Source organism: Heterocephalus glaber, unplaced genomic scaffold (genome assembly GCF_053883595.1).
Source record: "Heterocephalus glaber isolate CG9 unplaced genomic scaffold, H.glaber_assembly_v1.0 deba00001666, whole genome shotgun sequence".
In the NCBI taxonomy this organism is placed as follows: Eukaryota; Metazoa; Chordata; class Mammalia; order Rodentia; family Bathyergidae; genus Heterocephalus; species Heterocephalus glaber.
In genome coordinates, this window is record NW_028258406.1 from 12,879,682 (window position 1) to 12,902,138 (window position 22,457).

The 22,457-nt window shown below is 36.7% G+C and overlaps 1 protein-coding gene across 2 annotated transcripts in view; it reads right to left on the reverse strand.

The window, feature by feature from the left end:
* The window catches only part of Epsti1 (epithelial stromal interaction 1), a 111,148-nt gene that overhangs the window by 11,575 nt on the left and 77,116 nt on the right, over window positions 1–22,457 (reverse strand). For both annotated transcript variants that reach the window (XM_004844244.3, XM_013071998.3), the window contains exons 8-9: window positions 14,951–15,024; window positions 9,224–9,323 (exon numbers count right to left, since the gene is read on the reverse strand). In XM_004844244.3, the coding sequence (XP_004844301.2) occupies window positions 9,224–9,323; window positions 14,951–15,024 (174 nt within the window). The remainder of the gene's footprint in view (window positions 1–9,223; window positions 9,324–14,950; window positions 15,025–22,457) is intronic.

A 22,457-nucleotide genomic window follows, 5' to 3' on the forward strand; every position in this document is an offset into this window, starting at 1 on the left:
GTTCATGGGCAACTGAGGTTTTGTTCATAAAATCTTTTCCTACACCAATGTCTTCAAGAGCTCTTCCTCACCACTTTTCCAGCAGATTTAGTGTTTCTGTTTTAAGATTTAGATCTTTAATCCATTTTTATTTTAGTTTAGTGCATGGTGAGAGATATAGGTCTAGTTTTAATCTTTGGCAAGTTGAAACCCAATTTTTCCAGCACCATTTATTAAAGAGGCTATCTTTCCTCCAGTGAGGGTGTTTGGTTCCTTTGTCAAAGATAAGGGAGCTGGGTGTGTCTGGCGCTTTTTCTGCATCTTCTAATCTGTTCCACTGGTCCTCCAGTCTGTTTCTTTGCCAGTACTATGCTGTTTTTATCACAGTAGCTCTGTAGTATAGTTTCAAGTTGGGAGTTGTAATACCCTCTGCCATGTCTCTGTTACCTAGAATTGCTTTTGCTATTCTGGGTCTCTTTTTATTCCAAATGAATTTTTGCTTTTCTCAAGGTCCATGAAATATGCTGCTGGGATTGCAATTGGAATTGCATTGAATCTATATAACAGTTTTGGAAGTATGGCCATTTTCACTATATTAATCCTTCCTACCCAGGAGGACGGGATGTCTTTCCATTTTCTGATATCCTCTTCAATCTCTCTTTTCAGAGTGCTATAGTTTTCAGAGAAGAGGTCTTTGATTTCTTTCGTTAGGTTGATTCTTAGGTATTTCAGTTTTTTGGATGCTATTGTGAAAGGAATTGTTTGCTTTATTTCTCTCTCAGTGAGCCTATTGTTCATGTAGAGGAAAGCTATTGATTTTTGTGTGCTGACTTTGTATCCAGCTACTTTACTGACTTTGATTATTAAGTGTAGGAGACTTTTGGTAGAGTTCTTGTTGTCTTCTATGTAGAGTATCATGTCATCTGCAAATAATGACAATTTGACATCTTCATTTCCTATCCTTATTCCTTTTCTCTTGTCTAATTGCTCTGGCTAATGTTTCCAAAACTATATTGAACAGGAGTGGTGATAGTGAACATCCTTGTGTTGTTCCTGATCTTAGTGTGAAGGATTTCAGTTTTTGACGATTTAGTTTGATACTGGCTGTTGGTTTTTCATAGGTGGTTTTTATCAGATTGAGGTAGAGACCGTTTATTCCAATTTTTCATAGCGTTATTATCATAAATGCGTGTTGGATTTTGTCAGATGTTTTTTCTGCATCTATTGAGATGATCATATGGTTTTTGTCCTTGGCTCTATTGATATAGTGTATTACATTGATTGATTTGCATATGTTGAACCATCCCTGAATCCCTGGGATGAATCTCACATGGTCAAGGTGTATGATCTTTTCGATGATTTTCTGCATTCTATTTGCCAGTATCTTCATAAGGATTTTTGCATCTATATTCATTAGTGAGATTGGCCTATGGTTCTCTTTTTCAGTTGGCTCTTTCTCTGCTTTGGCGATCAAGGTGATGCTTGCTTCCAGGAATGAATTTGGGAGTGTTGCTTCTCTTTCAATTTCACGGAAGAGTTTAAACAGTAGTGGCAGTAGTTCCTCTCTAAAAGACTTGTAGAATTCAGCAGTGAAGCCATCAGGACCTGGGCTTTTCTTAGTTGGTAAGTTTTTGATTACTTTTTCAATTTCATTGATTGATATTGGGTCGTTTAGAATTTTTAGGTCTTCATTCAACTTTGGTAATTCATATGTATCTATGAATCTGTCCATTTCTTCTGCGTTTTCCATCTTATTGGCATATAGGTTCTCAAAGTAGGTATTGATGATCCTCTGGATTTCTGCTGGGTCCATTGTAATTTCACACTTTTCATTAATAATTGCATGGACTTGGGCCTTTTCTTTCCTTTTTCTGATAAGGTTGGCTAAAGGTTTGGCAATTTTGTTTATTTTTTCAAAGAACCAACTCTTGGCTTCATTGATTTTTTGTATTGTTCTCTTAGTGTCCATTGCATTGATTTCTGCTCTGATCTTTATAATTTCTTCCCTCATATGAGCTTCGGGTTTCTCCTGCTCTTCTTTTTCTGGAAGCTTGAGGTTCAGTATCAGACTCTTTAATCAGGCTCACTCTGTTTTCCTAATATGAGTGTTCACTGCGATAAATTTCCCTCGTAAGACTGCTTTCATTGTGCCTTGAGTGTTTGCATTGAGAAGTCTGCTGTGATTCTGATGGGCTTTTCTTTGTATGTGATTTGTTTCTTTTCTCTCAGTGCTTATAGAATTTTGTTCTTCTGTTGGGTTTCTGGAATCTTAACTATTATATGCCTATATGTAGATTTTTTTTTTGATCAAGGCTAGTTGGAGTCCAATATGCCTCATTTATCTGTATGTCCAGTTCTTTTCCCCTGCTTGGGAAGTTTTCTGCCATCACTTCTGTGGATAGGTTTTTATGTCATCTGAACACTCTCCTGTTTCTTCATTGACTCCAATCAGTTTTATGTTATTCTTCTTTGCATTGTCTAGCAGCTGCTGGATTGATTTCTTCTGGTCCATTACTATTTTTTAAAAAATTTTTCTTTTCCTGGTCACTAATTGTAATCTTATCTTCTATAACTAAAATTCTGTCCTCACATTGGCTCATTCTGCTGTGTAAATGGAATTTTTAATCTCCTGGAAATCTGTTTGCATCTGTTTTATGGATTCCATTTGTTTCCTATGTTGGGATTCCATCATTTTCCTCAGCTCCTCTATTTTTTTTAATCTGTTTCCTCTCTAGATTTATTAATCATATCTTGCACTATGGGCACAATCTCTGCTGTTATCTGAGAAATTATGTTCATATTTTCCAGATCCTTTGTTGCCAGTTCATGGAGTCCAGGTGGTTGAGTGCCAGTGTTCCATGTCATTTTTCTTTGGAGTTGCTGTAGGTGATCTGGAAGTCTGGTTTTGAGACTTGTTTATGTGTCTTATTTTGATGGGGCAGGGGTGCTGCTGCTGGTGCCCCCATGGCTCACCTCCTGTGTGCTGGGAGCTGTGCTATGGTGGCCTGGAAGCCTCCCCCTCTGTGCCAGGATCATCAGTGCCATGGTGGCCCAGAAGCCCCCTCCTCTGCACTGGGAGCTGTGTTACAGTGGCCTGGAAGCCTGCCTCTCTGCACTGGGAGCAGTGCCAGCCTGGCCAGGAAGCCCCCTCCTCTGTGATGGGAGTGGCACCAAGGAGACCCAGAAGCCCCCCCCCCCCCATTCTGGGAGCCTCTACTTTCTTTTTAAAACATTTTTTTAGTACACATTTGCAGTACATAATGATTACATTCCTTGTGGGAACCAGTACATGTACATAATACATCTCAAATTCTTTTTTTTCCCCTTTCCATTCCACCTTCCCTTTTATGCCACCATCAGATTCATTTATTTATCTTGTAAGTCTTTATAAATTATCACACATACAGAGTAACAACCAGATTAATAAGCCAAAAAATGTATAAAATGCATAAGACAATTATACTAAATCAAAGTATACTTTTAGAAACATTGTCCATGCTGGATTACAAAAACTTTTTTTCTCTTTTTTCCTATTATTTGTCTTTTAAATTGCACTTCACTTATATTCAGTATTGAGTTTCTCATGTAAGAGAAATTATGTGATATTTAAGCTTGTGTATCTGATTTACATCACAACATTATGGTCTCAAAGATTGTCTATTTTCCTACAAATGACTCAAGTTTATTCTTCTTTATGGCAGAGTAGTACTCTATTGTGTATAAATACCCAATTTTCTCTATTGTATTCATCATCATTCTCTATTGTATTCATTCATCATCAAATGAATGAAATCATTTGATGATGGAGATACAGGCTGCTTCCAAAACTCAGCTATTATGAACTGTGCTGCTATAAACACAGGTGATATGATGTCTTTAACTCTTTCAGGATTATACCTAGAAGGGGAATAGCTGTGTCAAATGGAACTTCTAGTTTTAGATTTCTGAGGATTTCCACAGTAATTGTATCAGTTTACACTCTTATCAACAATGAGGAGGGGATCTTTACACTCCTCATAACCTCACCAGCATTTGCTATTGCTTAATTTCTTGATGATAGCCATTCTTTCTAGAATGAGAGAAAATCTCAGTGTTGTTTCAATTTGCATTTCTTGAATGTCTGGTGATGCTGAACTTTTTTTCATATATTTATTGGTCATAGTACTTCATCTGAGAAGTGTTTATTCATTTCAAATGCTCATTTTTTATTATATCTTTTAATTTGGAGGTGTCTACTTTTCTTGTGTTCTGTATATATTCTAGATATTAGTCTTGTCTCAGGAGTAGCTAGCAAAATTGTTTTCCCATTCTGTAGGTTGTCTCTTCACTCCTTCACTCCACTGGTGGTTTCCATCGCTGTGCAGAAGCTTGTATTTTTATGTGACCCCATTTGTTAATTTTTGGTATTAGCTCTTGTGCAACTGGGGTTCTATTCAGAAAGTCTTTGTTGCCGGGGATTTAGCTCAGTGGTGCCACACCTGCCTTGCAAGGGCAAGGTCCTGAGTTTGACCCCAGTATCGAAAAAGAAAAAGGAAAAAAAAGAAAGAAAATCTTTGTTTACACCTATGTCTTCAAATGTTTTACCTGCTTTGTCTCCCAGTAGATTAAGTCTTTCTGTTCTAATGTTTAAACCTTTGATCCATTTTCATTTTAGTTTAGTGCATGGTGAGAGATATGGGTCTAGTTTCAATCATCAGTATGTATATAGCCAGTTGGAAAACCATTTGATAAAGAGGCTATCTTTCCTCCAGCAAAAGGATTTGGCCACTTTGTCAAAGATAAAGTATCTGAGTGTTCTTTGACTTATTTCTGCATCCTGTATTGTGTTCTACTGACCCACATATTTGTTTTGTTGTTGTTGTTTGTTTTTTTACTAATACCATGCTGTTTTTATCTGTATAGCTTTGTAGTATAACTTTAAGTCAGTGATCACAATGCCTCCTGTCTTGCCCTTGGTTCCCAGAATTGCTTTTGCTATTCTAGGTATCATTTGGGTCCATATGAATTTTAGGATTGCTTTCTCTAGTTTTGTAAGGAATGCTATTGATATTTTGATTGGGACTATGTTAAATCTGTGTAACAGTTTCAGAAGTATAGCCGCTTTGACTATATTTTTTCTGCCTATCCAGGAACAAGGGATGTCTTTCCATTTTCTGATATCCTATTCAACCTCCTTTCTCAGAGCACTATAGTTTTCATTTGTTCCTTAGTTTTGCTATTATGCCAAATCCAATTTTTATTTCATCAAATATTCTATACCTAATGATTTTAAATACAGTATTTAATTATTTTAGTATATCAAATGTCTTGGTTAAATCTATTTGTGTTCATGATTTTCAATCACAACCACTTGTTCCTTATGTGTGCTGTAAGTTTCCAGTCATTATTTTATGCTTGGAATATATCAGTGAGCAAAACAATCAAAGGGACCTATCACTGTGGAACATTCATCACCATGGGGAGAGATTAAGAATAAACAGTTAACAAAACATACAAGTAAAATATGTTAGAAAAGCACATCAGAAGTGGAAGGGTGCCATAGAAAAAGGAAGTGGATCCTGGGAAGAGGACTGTAAGAGCCAGAGGAGGGCACAGATGGCAGCCTTAAAATAGGATGGCCAAGACAATCCTGATGAGATGGTGGAATTTAAGAAAGATCATGAAGGAGAACAAACCAAATGAATATTTTTGAACAAGAACATGAAGGGAACAAGATCCCTAAGGTGAGGGCAGCCAGTGTCTGAAGTTTTCAAAGAACTTCAGGAAAGGTAGGGCAGCTAGAGAGCATTGGTAAGGAAGATAATAGTAGGAGAGAGTCAGGGTGTGACATGGGTCTTCGTCATGCAGGACACTGGTAGGCCACTGTAAGGACTTCTTCTTTGAGGCTTCTACTTCAAGTTACGGGAACCATTGAAGGGTTTGGGGCAGAGGAGTGAAAGTATCTGACTTCAGTCTCTCTCCTACTGAGAACAGATCCAGGTGGTAAGAATGGAAGCAAGAAAATTATTGGGGAGTACTATGGTTTGGATCTAAAATATCCTCCAAAATACTCATCTGTGGAAAGTGATTGGATATTGACGGTGCTATATTCATCAGTAGATTTGTCCATTGATGAGTACAGTAGCCAAATGTGCTGTTAGGAGGCCTGGTTGGAGGTGGGTCACTGGGGGTGTAACCTAGAAGGGTGTATATTTGTCCCTAGCTACTCCTTTCTTTCTCTTTCTTTTCCTAGCTGCCATGAGGTGAGCAGCTTTCTTCCCCTAGCCCTTCCACCATGCCCTTTCTGCCTTAGAGTCAGACCACTATGAACTGAACCTAAAAAAAAAAAAAAAAGAGAGAGAGAGAGAAGAAAAGGAAGTAAGTCAAAATAAACCTCTCCTTCTTTAAGTTATTGAGTCTCAGAGATGAAAAAATGGCTAAGACAAAGAGATTACTGGCAGGATCTGGATGAACACTGGTGGTAAGAAGCTATTAAATTGGATATAGTTGGAAGAGAGAGTCAAGAAGTTTTGCTGATGGATTAGCTGTAGGTGATGTTAGAGAAGGATTGTGTAGTATTACATGGAAAGATGGAAAAGAGCAGATAGAGCACTGGGTTGGAAGGAATAAAAAATTAAGTTTTAGACATGTTAAAGTTAAAATATCTGCGACACACCCAAGTACAGATGCTGGGCAGACAACCGGATGTGCAAGTCTGGAGTTTGAAAGAAGAGGTTTAGAATGGAAATAGTAATTTGGGAGCCATAAGCATATAGAAGGTATTCAATTTCATTAGAATGAATGAGGCCACTAAGATATTAATGAAGCAAAATTTTTTTTTAAAAAAAGTGGATCCCTGGGACATTCCATTGTTGAAGAGTACAGGCAATTGCAGAGGATTCACAAAGGAGAATTAAAAGAAATGGCCAATGAGATATGTAGAAATCCCAGAGAATATAGTGCCCTAGAAACCAAGAAAAATATTTTTAAAAACAAAGAAAGTGGTGCTGATAGGCCAAACACAAAGATGGAAAGTAACCACTGGATTTTGAAATATGCGCATGATTAGTGACCATGAAAAGAACATTTATATTTTAGACTGAGTCTAAAACTGATTGGAATGGGTTTAAGAAAAAAGTAGAAGGAAAGAAATTAGAACAAAGATAGACATCTCTTAAAGTTTTGCTATCATGGCAAACAAAGAAATAGGGTAGGAGCAAAAGTGAAAGAGGCTAGTAGAATTTATAGTTTTTAAGCTGATGGGAATTTTCTAGTTGAGATGGAGCATCTGATAATTCTGGAGAGAGGGGACATATTATTGGAACAAAGTATCCCATAGGTAGAAGAGATAGAACTGGTCCACAAGGAAAAGCAGGAACCGAAATCCAATTCTCACCCTTCCGTCACTGCTTCTTTCAAGTAAAGGAAGAATCAATCCAACTTTAGGGTTGCCTATCCTATTAAAAACATTTCCCCAGGTCATCTTCACCATTACATTAGGAGAAAACAGTAGTCCTCTCTCTTATCTGTCAAGGAGTCTAAACAAAGATTTGTAGCTCACTCTCTGAGGCTGACCAAGAGCCACTGGTGAGCCAGCTTGTTGAATTCTCATTTCCTTAGCTGAATACTATGCTATGCACCTTTGTATTCTTCTATCATCTTTCTCTCAATTGTAGGTATTTTACAAATTTTAGAAGATGTTAAGTAGAGGAGAAATGACAAATCTACAGTGAGTTTCCCAGTCCTAAACAAAATCTGAATTCTAAAGTAATTTCACAACTAAGTTATATGAATCTGGACAATGTCTTCAAAATGCTCCATTTTCCATATGACTCCTACCCACATATTTTCATGGATAATACTGTGTATATTGTTTCATACAACACAAAAATACTCTTTCAATTATTTTCTTTTTTTCATGTTATCCTATTCTGAATGTCACAGCAAAGCTAATAAATTTGCATTATCAATAAAGTAGACATATCCAGAATACAGTCTCTGCAAATTTGCTTATGTTCAGGTATTTTAAATATGTATACATTCATAAAATCCATCTTCAATTTTAACTACTAGATGCCTTTCAGGAAACATATGAATAAGATTTCTAATACAGTAACTTCTCTAAAATGATCTTATGGCCCTCAAGTATGTATTAAAGTGTGATCTACTCCAGAGTTTTCAGGTTAGCAAATGGGTGATTATTTTGCTAGATTTCACCTGTTTGTTTACTGGGGTCCTGTAGACTGAAGCTAGGGCCTCACCTTTGCTAGGCAAGTACCCTACATTAACTGAACCACATCTCCATTTCTTTTTTATTTTTGAGGCAGGATCTTGCTAAGGTACACAAGCTGGCTTCAAACTTATGATCCTCCTGCATCAACCTCCTAAATAGCTGGAATTACAGGTGTGTGTCACCATACCCAGATGGATTTTACCAGTTTAAAGATTACTATTCTCTCTCTCTCTCTCTCTCTATCTCTCTCTCTCTCTCTCTCTCTCTCTCTCTATATATATATATATATATTTTAGAGTAAGCACATATGCAGTTGGACTTCAATTAAACCATTAAACTCACTGTAGTTTTGATTCTACTCATGTTGTGGTCCTCACAATCACACATTTTGAAGCTTTGATTTTTTTTTCTGGTTTGGTGCTAGTTTCAAATTATTTTTTAATATATTATTATGCACACAAAATATATCACATACTATTACAATACAGTTACAAAATTTTCTTCACAGAAATACATAAGAACATTTCATTTTCAAAAAGTACCTTTTGCTTTAGGGTTTTTTAAAAAATCATTTTTTAATAAAAAATTAAATATTAGTTTCTTTGATGTGCTAGTGCTAGTTTCACAGAAAGGAATATATTACTGAAGAAGAATGCATGCTATTTTATAACTATATTTCATTAAAAATCGTCTAAAAAAATAATGTTCATTTATTTTTGTCATAGGTCTGGACAAAGGGTGATAAAAAGCCTTACAGTCCAGGCAATCATGCTAGAACAAAGGGCAGGTGTCATTTTTTATTGTGATTGGCCAGGACTGAAATCAGGCTGCTCTCGCTCTCTCTCACTCTCTCAGAAGCTTCTGTGGAATTTACAGTAATCACGCTGGCTGACTGCCCATTGTACAGCTGAGCAGCACACCAAAAAAATAATATCTGGGGAGAAGGCTACAACATATTTTAAAAATTCTCATTGTTTTTATTTTTCATTTTGGAAAGATAATTTCTTTTAAGAGAAAAGAAAAAAAACTCACCCAGCTGTTACCACTATTCGTATTCCAATAGCCTCTAGACTGCTGGAGGCCACCTGGTTGACTTTTGCCTTGGAGTCGGTCCAGAAAAGCATTATTTACCCTTTAAAACAATGAAAAATGTGTGTAAGTAGAAAGCTTGCTGCAGGGCTAAGAGACTTTTGAGAAGCTAATGTGCTGTATGAACTGACTGTGGGGATTGCTGCCTCACTTCAGCTTAGAAGAAATCTACAGAAATGTCTTTTCACATTCCCCACATGGCACGCTGGGAATGGTCCTTTACTGGAGCTGGTGCCAGTCATGGCTCAAGCTTGAATTCTTAACTTCAAGGTTTCACTCACCCATCTTCCACCACGTCAGCAAAAAGCCTTGGTCACACAAACAACTGCACCCCTCAGAGCCACAAACCCCAGAGACTGAGAAATAAAGCTTCAGCAGGGACCAGAACAGAAGATGGTACTATTTTTACAAGAAAGACATCATTCCCACATATTCTGTGCTTTATTGCAGGTCTTGCTCAAGTAAACACTCATCAATGAAATCAGAAGGAAAATGGGAAGCGAGTACGGGAAAAGTGAAATATCAGAAGAGAGGCCCTCTCAAACTTTCAAAACAAGGACTGGACCTAGGGAAGAAGAGGGGAGTAAAATTGGCCATGATGTAATATGCCAAAATGAATGCAATTATTAGGTTTTGCAAACATACACTAAAAATTTTTTAAAAAGGAATGAGTACTTCTTTCCCAGACACTCTGACATAACCACAACAACCAATTTCAGAAATCCTGAAAATTTCACAAAAGTCAAGATAGAAGGACTACATTTAGTGTAATGGTCAGAAAGTCATCTCCCAAGATTCACAGGGGAGTGGTTCCAGGACACCCCACCACCATGGTACCTACTAATGCTGAAATCTATGAAAATGACATAGAAAATGACATAGTATTTGCATATACCCTATGCTCATCCTCCAATATACTTCAAATCATTTCTAGATTACTTCTAATACTTAATACAGTGTGAGTGCTATGTTAAGATCTGTTATACTGTATTGTTTAGGGAATCATAACAAGGGAAAATGTCTGTCCACATTCGTGACAGACAATACTCTTTTCAAATATTTTCAGTGCACAGTTGATTGAATCCATGGATGTGGAACCAACAGACACGGAGGATCAACTGTAGTTTATCTGAGGGGTTGGCTACCTGGAGTTTCATTTTTTAATTTAATATTGTAAATATTTGCTGTATGGACTGTTCCATATGTTTCATATTATAATTTTTAATGTTAAAAATATAAATTAAAGGCAGCATCATGCTCCAAGTTGCCTATGGATGGCTGAGGGGAGTTAGGCGTTTGGAAGCTAGAGAACTAGCAACAGATTACTTAGGAATTGTGCAAATAAGACTATGGGCTTCTTCAAGGCAGACACATAGTGCCTGGCACATAGCAGCCACTCAACATACATTTCTGGAAGGAAGAGAATATGGCAATCAGACACAGTAGCTTCCTTTCAGTCATGACAGCTAGAAGAATTTGGTCATGGTGAGTGGCTATAAGTCATCAACAGATACTTGGGGACTTTGAAAAACAATAATGGCTGGTCAAAGGTTGGAGGCTGACTGGCTGTACTTACTTACTGGTAGCCAATAAGCCAGCTGTGTTTTGACTTGTTTTGACCTCTGGGTTATTGAGTTGCTATTTCTCCACAACTCCAAGTCCCATCAGGGTCCCTCTCAGCTTTGACGGAGTTTTTTCCCCTCTCACCATGAAATCCAGCCATGTGCCATATTCTGGTCAGCTGGTTGACTGCAGAGCTTACTGTGTAAGTCACCTTTTCTGACCTGCTCAGTAAGCAGGCTGAACAGTATCTACTGAGCTGCAGACCTGAATATTAAGAAAAAACTGAACCAACCCCCCTTTAGCAATATAAACAAGAGCACTGCAGGCTACCTGTATGCTTGGGGCCACTTTCAACCAGTCTGTCAGTGATAGAGAGGAGCTTTCCCTCAGCATTCCCACATGCCCTACCCCACAACCAAATCACTCCAGATCTTGTCTATTTTACCTACTCAACACAGCCTGACTTTACCCAATTCTTTCCATGAACACCATTCTAGTTCTGATCACTGTTGCCTTTCCTGGCTACTGCTCCACTCCCAGCTTCAAATTCATTCTCTTCACAGCAACCTCTCAAAATTACCCATGAGATATTGCCTTCCTTTTGCTTAAAAACCTCCCATAATTTCCCATTGGTCTGAAAATAAAATCGCTGGCTTTTGCAACATCATATGGCCTTGCTACTGCCTACCTTTCTTACCTCATTGTACAGTATTCTCTTCCTCACTTACTGTAGTCCAATCATTTGGGTCTCAAAGTCCAATGTCATTCCCATGTGAAATCCTTTGCATTTCTTCTTTTCCCTGATAAAGGACCATCCAGGGACCACTTTCTGCTCCCACTTTCTGTGTTCTTGGCTCTTCCTTGTCCTTTGATCTTAGCTCTTCAGTGAGGCCTTTTATTTTCCCTTCTAGTAGTGGGGATTGAACCCAGGATCTTTGTGTTGAGCTACATTCACAGCCCTTTTCTATTTTTAATTTTTTATGTTTACAGGGAGGTCTCACTATGTCACTAAGTTGCCCTGGACTTGAACTTGCCCTCCTCTTGCCTCCACCTCTCAGAATTCTGAGATCACAGGCATGTGCCACCATGCACAGTTTTCTTTAGTCATCTGTCACCTCCAGTCTCTCCCTTATCATCATATCCTTTGATTTAGTCCATATAGTACTTACCACCATCTCAAATAATCTTGGTGTTTAATTTTTCACTTCGGTTTCTTTTTTTCCAGATTATACTATCTACAGTGGTCAGGTACCTTTTTGACCTTATGTACGCCATTCTCATTACCTAGAACAAAGCCTTGGCAGAGTGTGCCCTAATGTACTTATCAAATGAATGAGTCTTCCAGGTACATCCCTGCTGCCATGACAGGAGCTGCACTGTGAAAACTCCATTGCTGGTGAGTGTGAAATGCACATCATCTTATTGTCAACTGCTCTCTCTTTCTTGATTGTCATGAAATAAGGCAATTCCTTCAATTTAGAGCATCAGTTCCTTAGAAGATCTGAGTTGCTGAGTTCTCCTTATGCTTTAGGAGTATCCTACAATGTCCTGTCCACTATATTATGGGTCAACAAGAGCTAACAGGTAGTAAAGAGGTTGCTTCTCTCAGTTCCTATCAAGAATCCAAATGGGGGAGAGTGGTATTCCAGTTTACGTTTGTTTACTTTTTATATGGCAGATATATTTTATTGCTGTTAAACTTGTGTCCTCGGTTTTCTACTAGGGCTAAATTCAGATACATTTAGAGGGGGTTCAAGTTTCAATAAATCAATTTTGTTCAATTGTAACACAGATCCTTTTAAGCTTTTGATCCCCATATTCCATCAGTTCTCTCTGGAGTTTCTACTTGTCTTCTCTTGCTCAAATAGTTACACTGGGACTGGGTCAGGGTCAGGTTCAGGCTCAAGCTCATTACAGGACTCATTTCAGGATTCACTGAGGAATCCCACAAGTTTTCTGTTATAAATCTCAGGGTTGAGGGCTCTGCTATGCGAACTTTTAAACAGAAGAAAGAATATTGTCTTTTCAACTCCAATGAAAGTATGCCCTAGAGAACACCTAATTTATGTTTCCTACACACATACTGTATAGCTTGTGCTGTTGCCCTGAGTAAGAATTGACATGGCTATTTTATTCATTAAGAGTTTATGGAATGAATAGTCTCATATGATACTATGGGAAAGCTCCCTGTAAACTTCAAGGGTAATACAAATGTAGGCTCTCTTCAAAATTGATTATGAACATAAAATAAGGGTTTAAAGATGATCTTATTTCAAAACTGATTAATGAGTTTATTATTCAGAGAAATTTCCTCATGGATTAAATTTGGTTCTTTCTACATTTAACTAGAATCAATAAAAGAGAAAATAAGGTATAGAAAATAAACTTCCCCACCAATAGTATTCGGTGGTATGGAAATAAATTTAAAGATTGAGGGCCAAGATTCCTATAGCAAAAATAATAACTTTTTCCACCTGTAATCAAATAATTTATGCATTTATTAGGTCCTATTAAAGATTAACTTATTACCAATGGAGCCTATCAATGTGACACATCACTATCTTTAAGATATTTAAGGGCCGGGGATTTAGCTCAGTGGTTTCACCGCCTCCTGCACAAATGCAAGGACCCAAGTTTGATCCCCAGGCACCAAAAAAAAAAAAAAAAAACAAGACATTTAAGCCTTCTGAATCCAATTTATCCTCAGAAATCCAGAGAAATACATAATAGGCTAGTACTAGTAACCAGGGCTACATAAATATAGTCACAGGGGGGTTTTTTTTTGTTTTTTTTAACAGAAAGTCTTCAAAAGTCAAAATGAGAGCTGAGTGTGGTGGCACATGCCTGTAACCCCAGAACTTGGAAGGCTGGGGCAGGAAAACTGCCACAAGTTTGAAGCCAGCCTGGGATACATAGTTAGTGCAAGGCCAGCCCAAGCTACATAGCAAGACCTTGTCTCAAAAACAAAACAAAAAGACAGTTGAAAAAAACCAATAAAAAGGACTAAATAATTTACAACCTACTTTATAATAACTAGGGAACAATAAGTGCCCCTCTCACCTTACCCAATAAAACAGCCTAACCAATATCTCAAAGTTTTGATATTTCCTTATATCAGAGAAAAACACAAATTCACATTTGAAACTACTTTGACTAGAATAAGGAGGCAGCGTTGTCCCATCAAAAGCACATGAGCAACCATCCACAGTGAGTGATACCATCAGAGCTAGGAGCCTCTACTGAATGTCTTTTAGTCTCTCGTTTATAAAATGAATTCACCACACCTCAAAAGGACACTGAATGATAGCAGGAAGATTAAATATATAAGGAGGTTATTCACTTTCAAAAGAAGGATTTGTACTTATATTAAGTTTTTCTAAGACACTCAGACACCACTAACCCCCACACTCCACCTTCTCATGAACTCTAATAACCTAGTGCCTCCCAGGAGAATCCCAGCATAACAGTGCCAGACAATATGGCGGCCATGAGCACTCCCCCATCATCGATGCAAGATTTTACTGGGTACTCTCACGTACTTAGTTCTGATATCACCAATAAGCTAGAGAGTACTTACACTATAAAAAAATCACTTACTGGTTCTGTTTTGAAATTTTTTCCCCTAGTGTATGAATCGATATGAAATAACTTTAATGAGTTTTTGTTTGAGCTTTTGTATTCAAGTATTGGTATTTGGCATCAGTACTAATTCAATATTCTAAAGTAGTCTACAAATATTAAAGCATCATCTCAAAGGATTATAAGGTTCTTTCCCACAGATGGCAAATTAAATGTAACCTAAATAAGCATATAGCTAAAGAGCATGATTCAGTTTTCTAATGTAAATATATATTTATAGAAAAAAATAAGATATTGTGGGACGTATATGTATACATGAGTATATACATACATATATATATATATGTATATAACAGTTGGTTTACCACATACAAGTATATACACCATAACCCAATAACAAAGACTAAAAGGTAATATGGATTCCGAAACTATATTTAATATTATTACTGTAGTGTTTTCCCAAAACACTGCAAAACTTTATAAGTAATTGATTCTACCAAAGATGCTTATTTTATTAACCAGTTATACCTCTTGTGCTCAGGTTGATGGATTTTGGCTTTTTCTTCTTCATGTGGTTGTTGTATAGGTTCCGGTAATTTATTCTAGGAACAATGAAAGTTTTAAAATATGGTTTTCAATGAACATGGTTGTACAGGAGACACCCTAATCAATTAAATATTTAATCTTAGCTGGTGCAATATTTCACTTTTGAAACCTTCACTTAAGTACTCTTCAGATGCGAAATTATTTTTTTATATAAATAAGTAGCAAAAATAATTGTGGCTTAGTCAAACAGAATGGCTCTATGAATGTAAAATTAGATTAAAAAACCAACATGCGTGGTCAACAAATTAGACCAAGAGGTACAAGATACAGGGAGGAAAATACAATGTGACTCAAACTCATCAACATCTTACAAAGACAAACAAATCAAATTAGTTCCTTTGAGGGTATCACACAATACTATTTCTTGGTATTTTTCTAGCACTTTTTCCTATTAAATTCATAGCAACTTACAAATAAATATTCAACTCAGTAAAGCATGCTTGTTCCTGGAAAATAAGCATTCACCCATTATCAGTTACTTCCCAAACTAGCAGAACTTTGGGGTCCCTGAAAGGGATATTTTGCTTCATATAGGTCACATTACTATATCTATCACATTACTATATCATTACTAATATCTAGCTTGCAACATCCTAATATCTTCTCAGAAGAGGCAACTTCTTCCAGAGTCATTGACTATGTTTACAGTCATACCAAAGGACTAAGTGTCAGGGTTTCTCTAATAACCAGTTGTTTACCTTGAGGCAGATTGACTTTCAGTTCCATTTTAATGACAGGAAAAAGAAAAAAGAAAGTATCAAGCCCAAATCATAAATTGGTGTTTGAATCAGAGAGATTTTCTGGTAGAAAAAACAGTGTCACATCTTGACAATACAGAGCAGTGAATGGTGGTGGCACCCTTCCCCTCCACAACTTCCTGCTGAAAAGTATAAAAGAACTCAAAATTCAGATTGACTTTTTTTTTATTTCTTCAAAGGCCATCTAGTGTTCCACAGTTTGCACAATAAAGGACTTATTTCCTACAATGTGATATTTGAAATAATTTGATTGCTCATCAGTCTCTTAAGTACATTATTTAATCTTAATTTCTACACAGCAACAACAATAGAAAACTAGACAGTTTTCAAAATAACTGAATAATTTCCATTCAGCAAACATTTATTAAGAAGTAGATACCAAGCCTTGTGCCAGGTTCCCCCTTTTCCATAAAGGCATAAAATCTTTTATTTTTGTATCACTTTAATATATGTTTTTAGCTTTAAAAGTCTAAAAATTTCAGTATTATTTATTAATATTGCTATAGTTTATACTAAAATAAAACCAACTCCTGTCCTCTCCCTTGCCTGACCAACTACTTTGAATTCCTGGGCAGTCTTGTCAAAATTATGTCCTTCTTAATAGCATGTGTATTCCATTTATTAATTTTAATAGTATTATTTTAAAAATTCTTACTAAGAAAAAAAAGTATTACTATTTTCAACCCAAACTTCCCCTCTAGTATATCCTGTCATCATTCTGAAAACTTTCCTTTTAATAAATACTCAGTGTGTGTGTGGGGGGGGGCTCTTCTAGTCTACAGCTCCTCCTTTAGGCTCTCAATCTAGCTCCATCTTCCTTTTTCAACTCTAGCCTCAGGGGTGCCAGGTGCTTGCAGTTCCTGAATTTTAATAACCTCTCTCTTAGTCCTTCTTGCAAATAAGTTCTGGCTTTTCCTGTTTCACTAAGTCAGTTACTGCTGACTACATTTCAACTTCAAAAATTTTGCTGATATCCCCCTCTTGTTACCATCTCCTTGTCTATATTTTGTTCTTTTAAGCTTATACCTTAAAAAAAAATACTTCTATCATCTTTTTGTTGTTGTTGTTGCAGGATATAGGGAGAGAGGTACTAGAGATAAGCAAATAAAATATTTTTAAAGTGCAATGTTTAACCAAGAGACCCTAATATTTTTAATTAAAAATTTTACTGGAATTCTGTTACTTAATACAATAATTCTCAAAGGTTGGGAGGTAAGCAATCTACTATTTGCTAATGAAAGAAAAATATTATGCTTGTTTTGCAGGTAAGGAAATAGAATCATATAGTTTCAGTAGCTTGCCTAGAGCTAAATAGCTTACTAACAGCAAAATAAATATTGGGGATTAAATTTTTTGTATCTAGTCATCTTCTTCAGGATGCATCCAACATGCTCACATGAGCACATCCAGAACGATAGAACCCATTCACACTTAACAGTATTAGCAGAACATACATAAGCTCAAATGTTAAGGAATTCTAATTCTTTTCATATTCATTAACTCATTTCTCCAAGAACAAGACAGATGAGATCTTAGCTCTGTTTATATTCTAGAGAAAAGAAACCCATAAAGAAGTGAGAAAAATACCTAATCATAGTCCTGTGCAGAAGATTAAAACACACTGACTTGAGACTCAGTGGCTTGTTGATTATTTTAGATTGAGGTCTGTGGAAATAGCTAAAGATCTCACACAACCAACAAGGAAAAGAGATTAACCAAGCAGAAAAAGAGCCAAAAGACAGGATAGGCAGTTCACAGATAAACTATAGACTACCTATAAATTCAAAATAGTAATCATTTTTGCTCAAAGAAATATAAATCAAAACTATGAGATAAAAATTTTCTATCATATTGACTAAAACCAGAAAAATTTGACAGAATCAGGTATGAACACTTTGGATGAATTTCTAAATTAGTGAAAAGCTAATTTAGTTTTTGGAGAACAATTTAGCAATAACTGTCAAGACATAAAATGTACATTTCCTCTGCAGAAAAGTTCAAAGGTATATGTACTCATATGTGGAGATTTACACTTTTATTATTGAAACTGTAAATGTTCAGGAGAAAAATCTTAATGCCTACCAATAAGGAACAAATTAGACCATCCACACAATGGAATATTTCAAAATAGTTACAAAGACTAAGGTAGCTATTGAGGGAGAGGGGTCTGTGGAGATACATTAAGTGACAAGGGATTAGTCCAGAGCACTTATTTGGGGCCCATCTATATAAATAAAAATACTGTATATCAATTTCAGTTTTTATATGCTGATATATATAATATTTTAAAGACTTTGAAAAATACACAAGAAAATATTAACTATAATTATCACTGGATAGGGGAACTTGAAGGGTGAATTGTCAGGAAGAAAGCTTTATATCAACAGATTTATTATTCATGTGGGAGGACAATTCTGTTCCTTTTGTTTTCCTTTATTTAGAAATTTCAAACAATACAGTTTTTAAACTGGGTATTGTGGCACATGCTTGTTATTCCAGTACTCTGGGAGGCTGGGCCAAGAGGATTGTGAGTTTAAGCTCAGCCTGAGAAACTTAGTGACTTAGCAAGACCCTGTCTCAGAATAAAAAATAAAAAGAGCTGGGATGTAGCTCAGTGCAAAGATCCTGGGTTCATTTCCCAGTATTGCAAAAATAAAAACACAACATAGTTTTTTAAAATTTAGAGGTGTAAAAGAGGAAGACGCTACGGTGAAGCTAAGAATTGCTTAGGGAGGAAGAAAAAAGGAAGGGAAGAGATCTACACGCACCACCCTATTACAGAGGAAAGCGCAGGGACAAGAGATAAAGACCTGGCAGGAAACTGGGATGGGGAGCTGATGAAGCATCACTACGCAAGAGCATTGTTCCAAATGGCAGAAGGGAAGGTGCTAGCATCACCACCTCAGGATTATTATCCTATAACTAGCAAAGTGCATTTACTAGGAAGAGGCTGATTTTTCTTTGGTGCCTGAAGAGATAATTTCAATTATTTGTTCTGCTGAACTGACAACCCCTGAGGATGTGTCTGCATGCCTTATAAGCATATTCTTGGTTCATTTACTGGGTTCTCACATAAATGTGCAGTATCTAGTTGGACAAATACTGTTCTTGTTCCAAGGACAGAGCTTGGTACATAAAGAAAATCAAAACATTGTAAGCAGGAGGAGATGATACACAACATCTGAGATACTGTCAGGCCTGTCCCATATGATACATAATTCTTAAGCACTAATCACTTTCCAGACACCCAGTTCCATGCCAAAGGTTCAGATACACAGCTCCACTCTGAAGGGAATCACAGTGTAATGAGGGAGGCAGACCCAGAAACAACTATGCTACAAAGCAAAAAGATGTAAGACACAAGTTCAAACAATGATGTGAGAATATAAAGGGACAGATGTAACAAGAGAAACAGGTGTTCAACATGCCAAGTGTATCCACAAAAGCTCTCCAGAGAAGAAGCACATCTTATCACTGTGCCACATGACTCACGACATCCAGACAGGGGTCCATGTGAAGAAGGCATGTCAGAGATACAATAAACAAAACACCATCTTGGAGATTCCAAGAATAGGACATCCTGTGAACACTGGGCAAGTAGCTCATGGTGAATGAGGGTGCTGCTGCACTCAGTGCCACTGCCTGGCATGCTAGGGAGAGTGCTCTGCTGGGGAGGTGCAGGATGGCATGAAGGATCAGGCTTGGAGTCCATGCTAACAGCAGGAAGTAGAAGGGTTACCATTTCCAGCTAGAGGTTGTGAAGATCAGGTCTCCAGGCTTCACTTTCTCAGCAGTGCCCTGTTCTATCAAAGGGGGTCACCACAGACAGGCCTGTACAAAGCTAATGGTTTGAGAAACTTGATGAGGCTAGAGTGAGAGTCATGTTTCAAAGCCACGCTGCAGTGTGGTAATTGAAGAAGAGCAGGCCATTTTAAAATCATGTCTGAATCCCACTGGGGCATGTGTTGACATGGTTCAGCCTGGCTGTTTCATGTAAAACATTAAAGTGCCATTGCCTGGCTGACAGATTTCTCCCAGAGGATGCTTTCTCAATCCAACAAGAAGGAAAGAACAGAGGAAGCAGGAGGGCTGAGGTCATGGAAGGTTAAGAACTCCTGCCTTTGAGCCTGGCATGGTGGTGCACACCTGTAATCCCAGCACTCTGGGAGGCTGAGGCAGGAGGATTCCAAGTTTGATCCCAGCATTGACAACTCAGTGACTGTGAGCCCTGTCTCAAAATATAAAATAAAAAGAGCTGGGAATGTAGCTCATTAAAAAGACCCGAGTTCAATTTTCAGGACCACAAAAAGAAAAACAAAACAAAAACACTTCTGCCTTTGAATATTGTTTAATACAGAAGAGCTTTCAGGAGATGGAGGCTGTGTTAAAGATGTCCCAGTTCTGAGGGGCTCCCTGCAGTGATGGCCTTCACTAGCAAGAATGAGGAGAAAAAGTAGGAACTACTCTCAAAAGTTAAAAGGAGCCCAATCAAATCAAAGGAAATAAATACTAATGAGGGTAGTACAGTTAAGAAAAATAGCATAAATAATGTATCTTCCCCTCTTACTAGCTATTGTTGGTTGTCATTTTGATCTAAGTGGACTCCAGCTACAATAATCTTTAAATTCACAGATCTCTCCTCTACCTCTAAATATCTCCTATCAACTTTCTTCTATCCTTAAAAAAAAAAATCTTTCTTTCTAAGTTATTATTTACTGTGGAAAACATAGAAACTATAAAGGAAAACAAAATAATGACTCATAATTCCCCCCCACCCAGAAGTAAGCTCCTTTAATGTGTCAGTATATTTGCTTCCTATTTAAACACATAGCTTATAGTTTCTTAGCACTTTGGGTCACATTTTCAGGCTCCTCATGTGCCAGGCTTTAGGATAAACTCTCTACACGCTTTCTCTCATCTTGATCCCGGAAACACCGTCACGAGACAAACAACATCACTATCAAACATAACAGATGAGGGCCGGGAATTTAACTCAGTGGTTTCACCATCTGCTGTGCAAGGACCCGAGTTCGATTCCTGATACCAAAAAAAAAAAAAGCCATAACAGATGAGGCTCAGAGAGACGAAGTAATTTGCACAAAGTACAGTAAGAACAAGAAGAAGGTTTTATAATTTACCTGCACTCTTTTATAGTCTCTTTCATTTTCATAGATATGAGTATATTCCTATGATATTAAGACAGTTACTGCTGCATAGTATCTCAACTCCAAAGCCTTCACTGAACAAATTGTTTCAATTTTTTCATTAACTTCATTTAATGTTTCTTCATATAGTGATTCTTGTATGAATTTCTGATTATTTTCTCAGAACAACTATGTATCTTTTAGATTTAATACTTTTTCTTTTAGAAAACTCTTTAGAATTTGTTATTGTTAAAGAGCCTTTCAGGTCATCCCCTCGCCAGTCACAGTACTTGTGTGTGTGGTATACTATATTAATCACTATATTAATTCCTTGCCCTGAGATAAAACTCAAACTGTTATTCATATTTTCTAAGGCTTTTAATTTCATGATTATCTCTCCAGTTGAAATTTAGAAAACATTTTTCAAATTACCTCAAATTCCATTGGAATTTTCATTGCAAGTACATTAAACTCACAAATTAATTTAGATGGAACCATAGTTATTGCAATATTGATTTTTACTACTCAGGAACACTACCCATCTCTGCTTTATTCAAATTGACTTTTATGGATTACAGGAAAGTTTACTTTTATGTTTTTTAGCTACTGAGTAATTTTTGTCTACTTTTTGATGAGATCTTTTTGTATTCCATTATATTTTCTAATTATTTTTTTGCTGGTATTTGAGAAAGTTGATTTTATGCATTTGTTTTATAACCACTGTCTTTTATTGAATGCCATTGTTTCTAATGTTTCAGATGATTCCCTTGGATTGTACAGGCAAATTGTTTTCATCCATAAATAACTTATTTCCAATAATTAGAAAAGTTCTTTTAAAATTTTATTACTTTCTTACTAAGTTAGCCAAAATAATTTCTAAATCTCATTCCATGCAATATGGAATGTTTTTGTGTTTTAGTCTTAAAAACATATTCAACTGAGGGCCGGGGATTTAGCTCAGTGGTTCTGCCGCCTGCCTTGCAAGCACAAGGACCCGAGTTCGATCCCCGGTACCCCCCCCCCAAAAAATATATATTCAATTGAGTATCATTGAAAAGCACTAGATTAGAATTTCTAGAACAATATGATTAATGGTAGGAGGTGCAAGTATCTTTATGCTTTTCACTGTTCCAAAATTTTCCCTAAAGATAATGTTAGTTATTGGTTTGGAGGGCTATAGGAATTATTAATAAAATCTCTATTTTTCTAGGTCCCCAAAGAGGGTTTTTAAAAAATTGATAACAGAAGTATATCAATGCCTTCTTATATAACTAAAGAGATAAGCAAATGTCTTTTTCTCATGAGTTATCCTATTGCAGTGATAAAGTATAATAAGTTCTAATGTTCCATTTCTACAGTAACCCCTACTCTGCCCTGGCAAATTACTATTTGAGAGAAAAATTCTATTGGTCATATTTTCTTTCAGATGTTAATATGTATCATTTTATCTCATTATAAGATATGTGCATATGCTTCTTTCATCAGGGTGTGACATCATGGGGATGATAGTTAAATAAAATTCTAAAG